Below are 9,044 nucleotides of genomic sequence, written 5' to 3'. Positions count from 1 at the left end.
GACAGTGACAGAGAGGGGGTTGGCAATTTCTGCTTCTAAGAAGCACCTGGACAGCGACGTACTCAAGGACCACGCCCTCCTGTTAAGCCACTACCCCATCAATTTTACCCTTGTTAGGCTAGACTGTTGGAACAACTCCCCAGGTATCACAAATGGCCTGGAGACAGCAGGGCGAAGTCAAAGGCATCGATGTTGGCCCGAGATGTGAAGTGAACGGTGACGAGGCCCAAGTCGCCACGGGAGGACGCCGCGAGTGCCGCCGCATATGCAGCGGCCGCTTCTGGCCACCGCGGCCGACTCGCTTTCCCAGCAGCGCCCGCGCCCCGCTGGGGCCTTGAGCCCTGCCTGCCCTCGCGAGCGGGGGCGGGGCCGGGGCCGGGGCCGGAAGTCACGTGCCGTGACCACCGCCGGGGTGAGGCAGCCTTGGTCGCCCAGGCTGGTTGGAGCTGTGACTAGGGGAGGCGCCGGGGTGATGGCGTTGGAGACTCTGTCCCCGGACTGGGAGTTCGACCGCGTTGACGACGGCTCACAGAGTAAGAGAGCTACAGAGCAAGGGCTGCGGGTGGATGCTCCCCGGCCCGCCTCAGCTCCGGCAGCGCTCCTGCGGGAAGGGCTCTGCGTCGCGGTCGCTGCGCAGCCGTCCGGTTCGGGACACTTGCTGCCCCTTGGGGTGCGAGAGGGACGCGCTTTCGAACGTTACTTTCGGGGTTGGGGTCCCGGTGGCGGTGGGTCATGCCGGCCGAGGCAGGGCTCGGCGTCCGGGGCGGCGGCTCTCCGTTGGAGCCCGTGGTGCCGGGAGCCGCGGCGTCCGCTGTCTGCAGCCTGGGGCGGGCGGGGCGCGCCCAGAGAGGCCCAGCAGCTCCGGGAGCCGAGGTCGGCCTTGCCTCTGGCCTCTCGGGGCTTTCGCCACCTGTGCGGAGCGTTCAGTTCTAGAACCGGCAGAGGTCCGGGTTCCTGTTTTCGCTTTCCTGTTTTTCTACTTTTCCTCCAATCAACTTTTGGAAGTTTGAGTATTATGCATATTCATACAACGGACAAGATAGGGAAAAAGCACTCTTCACACGGGGAAAATAAACAAGCGAATGTCAGCTTATCTCCTTCCATGCCTTTTATTTACGATAAGTGGTGTTTTTCAGGGGTGTCAGAGAGCTTCCATTGCACCTAGAAAGGTTTCAAAAATTAAGCAACTTTTACTCCATAAAATCGAATTGTTTCATTTTGAACTTAGAAGTCAAAAAACCGTACAAGATTAAGTTCCATGCAGCAAAAGAGACCAAATAATTATTTTAGTGAAACTCTACTTAAGATTAGTACAAGTCGATAATCTGTTTATCTCTAGTGATATTAATCTGTTTAAGTGATAGAGATTGGGACCTGCTTGTGAATTTGTTTTTTTACGCTGTTTTCCCAAAAGGTGAATGCAGTTTTTAAAAATTACACGTGAATTTTGCTTAACTTTGGAAAGAATCATGTGTAGAAACTTACATGTAATTAGGTTTTAGTAGCCTCTCAGAGAAGCATGAGCTTAATTCATGATGATTTGCAGTTTTTCATAAAACATTCCTAAAGTTATTAGCTCTTATGCAGGATTAAAAAAAATCTTGGTGGTAATGACAAAGTCCTTTAACTTTTTTGTGGAGAGGATTCTGTATTTATTGTTATAAAGTGAATGGCACCTTGTCATGTATGGGGTTTTATGGACAGAGGTCCCCTACTCTAGTATCTTCAAAAAATTGTAATGAAAATATGTTGGTAGGTTTGAAAATGGTTCAACTGAGAGTAGAATGATCCGATTCAGTCAACAGACCATACCAGGAACTGTACTAAGTATTAGGGATACAAAGATAACAAAAAATGTAGAGATGAGCCTGTGAATAGGTTTTTGGAATTTTACTCTTGAGGAATCACCATGGATTCCTTATTTTCAAATCTTTTTATTGTAACTTTTACTAATTATACAGCTATTCATTATTTTATCAGCAAGGACCTTTAATGGTACTGCAGATTTTCTCCTGCCTGCTACTTTGTGATTTCCCAAACAGACGAATGCCAGCATGCTTTTCTGGCATTGTCATTAAGAACTCATTTGCTGGTAAAATGCAGCTTTGGTTATTTCCCATGTAATTGAGAATTAAGCATGTGCTTGGGATTTCAAGAATCTTTCAGTTTTTTAATTTAAGCTCTAGGGAAGAGAAGAATTCCCATCCGTTCTGTGTGTCTGGTTTTCGTTGATTTTTGTGTTATGAATCCTATCTAGACCATCTTCCAGAATTGCTTAGGTTACTGCTATAATGAGATAGCAACCTTAATGAACTGATCCACCTGATTCAGAGCATTAGTTGCAAAATAAGGGAGAGTGGAGAGCTAGGTCTTCATCCTTAGAACATATTTTATCTTAGAATTGCTTTGCACTGCTGATTTGAGGAGAGAAAAATTTTAGTTTTTTTAGACAACAATGACTGAATAGTTATTCACATCAATAAAAGAAACTGGATTTGCTGCCTTTGGAATAGTGAATTCTTATGTGTATGGTAGAATATTTCCTTTAATTAACTTTGATGACTAGACATACTTTTATTGTCCAGTTTATTCCAATGACTCCTTAGAGTCATCTATTTAATGTGTAAATTTGTAAATATTAGCACAGTGTTCTTTTTTAATTCTTTTTTAAAATTTAAATTCAATTAACATATAATGTATTATTTGTTTCAGGGGTACAGGTCCGTGATTCATCAGTCTTATATAATACCTAGTGCTCATTACAACCATACCGTCCCCAGTGTCCATCACCCGGTTACCTCATTCCCCCCCACACCCCCAGCAACCCTCAGTTTGTTTCCTATGATTAAGAGTCTTTTATGGTTTGTCTCCCTCTCTGGTTTCATCTTGTTTCATTTTTTTCCTTTCTTCCCCTATGATCCTTGGCCTTGTTTCTTAAATTCCACATATCAGTGAGATCATATGATACTTGTCTTTCTCTGATTGACTTATTTCGCTTAGCATAATACCCTCTAGTTCCATCCACGTCGTTGCAAATGGCAAGATTTCATTTTTTGATGGCTGTGTAATATTCCATTGTGTGTGTGTGTGTGTGTGTGTGTGTGTGTGTGTGTTCCTTATCCATTCACACCACATCTTCCTTATCCATTCGTCTGTCAATGGACATCTGGGCTCTTTCCATAAGCACAGTATTCTGTACTCAGTGTTCTTTACTGGCTTTTCCAACTCTTATTATGATAGTTAAATAATTAAAATATCTTGGTAAATTTTGGGCATTACAGAAATAACATTCATTATGATAAAGCAGGGCTAAAACCCGTTTTAAAAATAGCATTTAGATGGGAGCGCCTGGGTGGCTCAGTCGTTAAGCGTCTGCCTTCGGCTTAGGTCATGATTCTGGGGCCCTGGGATCGAGCCCCGCATTGGGCTCCCTGCTCAGTGGGAAGCCTGCTTCTCCCTCTCCCACTCCCCTGCTTGTGTTCCCTCTTTCACTGTGTCTCTCTCTGTCAAATAAATAAAATCTAAAAAAACCCCAATATTTAGATGTATTTTTAGACAGTTTACACTACAGAGACTTAAGAATTATGTTTTTAAATTTTGCTTCTATGACAACACAGATTTTTATACTTGATTCAGGTCTTTTTTTTTTTTCCCAAAGAAGTTATTTATGACTAAAACATAGAATCAAGATGTTGAGTTGTCTAAGGCATTATTCAGATTGTTTAAAAGCCCTAGCTTAGGGGGTAAATGGGATAGTAATTTTTTCATAGTACTTTAAAATTATAGTTTAAATGTGGTATTGCTGTATATGGTTAACATCTATAGCTTTTAAAATTATTTTATTATTTGGAAAAGATTAAAAGCTGAATTATTGTTTAACTTTGAAACTTTATTTTCAAGAAGTCCAGACATTCCAGAGTAATATATTTAAAAATGCTTAGTAACTACTTTGCTGTGAGTTTTGAGATTTTTTGAAGTAAATGTCCTGTAATTTATTACTTGTACTTCTTACATACTGTTTTAAAATTTAAATTTAGAAATTCATGCTGAGGTCCAGCTTAAGAATTACGGGAAATTTCTTGAGGAATATACATCTCAATTGAGAAGAATTGAAGATGCACTGGATGATTCAATTGGTGATGTTTGGGATTTCAATCTCGATCCAATAGCATTAAAGGTTTGATTTTGTTTTATTTTTAATTTATGTATACATTTTCAGGGCATACTGTATCTTGAAAACAATTTTAAAAAATGGAATATACATTTGACCGTTGAATAATGTGGGGGTTAGGAGTGCTGACTTCCCATGCAGTTGAAAATCTACATAGAACTTTAGACTCCCCAAACTTAACTAATAGCCTGCTGTTGACCAGAAGCCTTACCAATAACATAAACAGTTGATTAGCACGTATTTCGTATATGTATTATGAACTTTATTCTTACAGTAAGCTGGAGAAAAGAAAATGTTATGAGAAAATCACAAAGAAAATACATTTATAGTACTGTACTGTATTTATAAAAAGATAAACCTGCATGTAAGTGGACCCATGCCGTTCAAACCTGTGTTGTTCAAAGGTCAACTGTATATTTTTATTATTTGGCCTCTAGAGAACCAAAAGAAACTTGGAGAAAAATTGTTAATTTCCTTATCTTGTTTTTGTTTTAATGAATAGCAAACTTTTGAGGTAGCCTTTGTTTTTCATCAAGAAAATGAAGAGGGTTGGAATAGAATATTCAGACTTTGTTCCTTATTGAGATTATCTTACATATAGTGAAATGCATAGATTTACAATATACTGTTCATTGAATTTTTGTCAAACACATATATCCATCTCACTCATAGTCTAATGAAGATATAGATTCCATCATTTTCCCTTACGCCATTTAGGGTATCTCAATATGGGAGTAATTTTTTTTCATTTTTTTTCAGTATTTATTTAAATTCCAGTTATTTAACATACTGTAATATTAGTTTCAGTAGTAGAATTTTATTTAGAGTAATTTTTTAATGTATGAAATAAGTCACTCCTGAGGAGCCTGGGTGGCTCAGTCCGTTAAGCGTCTGCCTTCGGCTCAGGTCCTGGTCCCAGGGTCCTGGGATCAAGCCCTGTGTTGGGCTTCCCGCTCACGGGGCGGGGCCTGCTTCTCCCTCTCCTCCCCTGCTCATGCTCGCTCTTGCTCTGTCTCAAATAAATGAATAAAATCTTTAATAAAATAAAATAAGTCACTCCTCTGTTCCATTTTGAGATCATCCTATCTTGTTTTATCTTTGAAATTAGACTGTTACCACTTAAATAATAATTAACATTTACTGAACATTTATTATGTATTAGACACTGTCCTGAGTTACCTATTGACTTATTTAGTAACAGTTTTCTTGAAATTCACATGCCTCATATTCTTGAAATTCTCACATATATAATTCTTTGGCTTTTAGTGTATTCATAGAATTGTGCAGCCACCACCAGACTCAATTTAAGAGCATTTTCACCACCCCCAAAAGAAATCCTATACCAGTCAGCAGTCCATCCCCATCTGGTAGTGCTAAGTACAGGGTCCAACACAAGTTTAAATAGAATAGAGCTAGACTCAGTTTGAATATTTAAAATTTCAATGTTTTTTTTTCAAATTAAAAAATATTCTTTCCCTTTGTCTCTATAGCTTTTGCCTTATGAACAGTCTTCCCTTTTGGAACTCATAAAGACTGAAAACAAGGTACAGATTTCTAAACCTAAAAATCTGTTTTTTAAATGCTTTAGTTATCTGCCATAACTTACCTTTTTATTTATGTTTTTCCTCATGAAACTAGGTCTTGAACAAAGTCATCACTGTTTATGCTGCACTTTGTTGTGAAATCAAGAAATTAAAGTATGAGGTAATTATTTGTACTCTTAAGTTGTTAAAAACATTTAAAAGCAAATATGTGTTTATATGTATAGTGTACATAAAGATTTATTGCGTGCTGAATGAATTGTTTATTTAACACTAATAATAGTGATTACCATTCACTGAGTGTACTTACTGTGTGCCAGACACCATACTAACCCTGTTCATACTTAGAATGAGAGGCAGATAACGTGAGGAATAGATGAGGAAACAGGCTTAAAGAGTCTCTTGCCTAATGTTTTACTGGTAGTAACTATTCAAGTCTGGGTCTATTTACCTTCAAAGTCTGTGTTATTTGCCATATATATTGGCTTTCTAGATATAAGTGATTTTTTACTTTCTTTTTTTTTCTTTTTAGTAGGCTCCATATCCAACATGGGGCTTGAACTCACGATCAGGTCTCATGCTCTACTGACTGAGCCAGCCAGGCGTCCCTAGATACAATAAATATAACTGATTTTTTAAAAAAAGCTTTGAATTTTTAATATGTTTTGCATTTTCTTAGCCATGGGTCATTAAAACTCTGATAGAAGTTGGTAAATTTCCTCTTTTTTCTGTATCTTTTTGATACTATGTGGTTGCTTTTTTTTTTTTTTTAAAGATTTTATTTATTTATTCATGAGAGACAGAGAAGCAGAGGGAGAAGCAGGCTCCCCGCTGAGCAGGGAACCCGATGCAGGACTCGATCCCAGGACCCTGGGATCATGACCTGAGCCGAAGGCAGACCCTTAACCATCTGAGCCACCCAGGTGCCCTGTGGTTGCTTTCTATCTCCCATGAACTAGTGGGAGGATGTGGGACAATTAGAGTGGTCAGAAAAGACAAAGGCAGGGGTAAAGAAATTAAGAAATAACTTTGAGTGCTCGCTTCGGCAGCGCATATACTAAAAAAAAGAAATAACTTTGAGTATCAGTGATATCTTTGGCACTCTAAAGATTGAATTTACCTGTTTTGTAAGCAGTTTTTGAATTTAAATGAATTTGTATATGTGATCTAGTCCTCTGATTATTAAATATGGATAACTAAGAGAGCCTAGGAATTTAAAAACAAGATAGCAACCTTTAAAATTATTTAAAAATTTTTTTTTAAACAGGCTGAAACTAAATTCTATAATGGTCTCTTGTTTTATGGAGAAGGAGGTAAGTTTTAAAATTTTATATTGTAGTGTCATGATACCTTTTTTGAGGTTGAGATTTTGAGATTGAAAACTTCATTCCAGGACTACCATGATTATATAATGTATTACTGTGAGAAAATAAGCATTCAGATTTTTTGTTGGTTTACGTGTTTGATAAGCAGGTGGAATAAGCCTGAGCGATGAAGCAGCAGCAAATTCTCTAAAATCTATTTGTGGTATTTTTATAAGTTACAAAGCACTGTGGCTAGATAAGGATTTTCCTTGAATTCATTAAATAATGAAACAGATGGTTACTTTTAATTGAATGATAAATGATTGTCTCATGTTTCAGTATAAAAATTCTGTTTTCAATACTATGCAGATTAGAACATATACTAATGAATAAAAATTACTTTTCTTTTTGGGTCTTGACTAAGTTCAAATTAAAAAATTGAAATACGATTCTTCATGTTACCTTTTAAAGCTACAGATTCCAGCATGGTGGAAGGTGATTGCCAAATTCAAATGGGAAGATTTATTTCATTCTTACAGGTAACTGTTTTTTACTTTTTATTATTATTTTTTTAAGTTTGGGTAAATTACACACAATTAAAAAAGATTTCTGAAACCTTCAAATGCTAAGAATGTGTACTTTGAAGGGTAAGACACTTAGTTGGCATTGGATTATAGTTAAAGAGGTCTTAATTCCTGAAAGGTTTTCATAGCATTTTACAGAAATAAGGTCTCAAAGTAAGTTTGGTTCTTTTTTTTAAATAATTTCATTTGTGGACAGTTTGTCACTATGCCTTTTAAAATAATTTGAGGGGCACCTGGGTGGCTCAGTTGGCTAAGTGACTGCCTTTGGCTCAGGTCATGATCCTGGAGTCCTGGGATTGAGTCCTGCCTCGGACTTCCTGCTCAGCAGGGAGTCTGCTTCTCCCTCTGACCCTCATGATCTCTCTCTCTATCTCATTCTCTCTCTCAAATAAATGGATAAAAATCTTTAAAAAAAATAATTTAAACTTCGTGCCAAGTAGGAAAAGATAATTTATGTCAGAAAAAGTTGTTAATGGAGATGGTTACGCTAGTACATGAGCAATGATAAGGTTTTTTTAAAAATAGCACTCAGTGCTTCTAACCACATGTTTCAGTCAGATCAAATCAGATGTTTTAATCACTGCAGTTTTAGTTATTCGAGGTCTTTGGTTTAGTTTTGTCAAAAAAATGAAAGAACTTCCTTTTTCTTCTCTCTCCATTATAAAGCAATGCTAGTACCATATGACAAAAGCAAAAATTGGAGATAAGGAAAAAAATACCCCTAATTCCGCCTACCTCCTGATTGTTAGGTTCAAGATTTGATGTATTTCATTTAATTAAACATACTAATATATTGTTCAGCTCATTTATATCTTTACTACCTTTTTTTGTCTCCTTGTTGTAATTGAGAGCATTTTGTTGAACTCGATCTCTATTATGGTATGTGTCAGTCAGGGTCCAGTTCAGAAAACAAATCACAGTATTTCAAAAGAGGAGATTTGATATAGAGGATTGGTTATATAAGAGTTGGAGGGCTGAAAGAAAAGAGGATAGTGAGGTCATCCAGAGGAAGCAGATACCACCTCTACATCAAGGGGAAAAAAGGGGGAAAGAGTTGGGGTTACCAGACTCTGGGAGCTATGAGCAAGAGCCCCGTGTAGTTACTGCTCATACCTATGGAGGCAGCGCTGCCTAGCAGGCTGGTACCAGTGAGAGGGCAATACAGGGTTAGTTCTGGAGTGCTGAAAGAAGCTGGAGGTGGAGCAAACTGCCATTGCTGGGGTGAACTCTTATTATGCTGATAAAAACAGCAAGAAGGAGTAAGGATGTCCTTTTCCTGCCTTTAGTGTCCTTTTAGTGCCACCTGTTGGCAGAACCTAACAGGAAGCCTACTGGCGGGAGTCTAAAAAATGTAATTCGCAGGTCCCAGTGAATGTGTCAATTTCTTCCTCTAGTTTTATCAAATTTCGCATTTCTTATTTTCAGGATATTCTGTTTGGTGCGT

The 9,044-nt window shown here is 38.2% G+C and overlaps 1 protein-coding gene across 3 annotated transcripts in view; it reads left to right on the top strand.

Annotated features, from left to right (window-relative positions):
* Positions 1–408: 408 nt before the first annotated feature.
* Positions 409–9,044, top strand: part of WASHC4 (WASH complex subunit 4) — a 73,256-nt gene continuing 64,620 nt past the window's right edge. For all 3 annotated transcript variants that reach the window (XR_012380631.1, XM_025882332.2, XM_025882331.2), the window contains exons 1-6: positions 409–533; positions 4,038–4,177; positions 5,662–5,715; positions 5,810–5,875; positions 6,980–7,025; positions 7,488–7,555. Coding sequence is in view for 2 of the 3 variants with exons in the window: in XM_025882332.2 (XP_025738117.2) it covers positions 473–533; positions 4,038–4,177; positions 5,662–5,715; positions 5,810–5,875; positions 6,980–7,025; positions 7,488–7,555 (435 nt within the window). In the remaining variant the exon portion in view is untranslated. The remainder of the gene's footprint in view (positions 534–4,037; positions 4,178–5,661; positions 5,716–5,809; positions 5,876–6,979; positions 7,026–7,487; positions 7,556–9,044) is intronic.

The sequence above is a fragment of the Callorhinus ursinus genome, unplaced genomic scaffold (assembly GCF_003265705.2).
Source record: "Callorhinus ursinus isolate GAN/ISIS: 27379988/994484 unplaced genomic scaffold, GSC_fseal_2.0 scaffold14, whole genome shotgun sequence".
NCBI lineage: Eukaryota > Metazoa > Chordata > Mammalia > Carnivora > Otariidae > Callorhinus > Callorhinus ursinus.
Note: the sequence above shows the minus strand (reverse complement) of the source record. Positions and strands in the feature narration are given on the sequence as shown.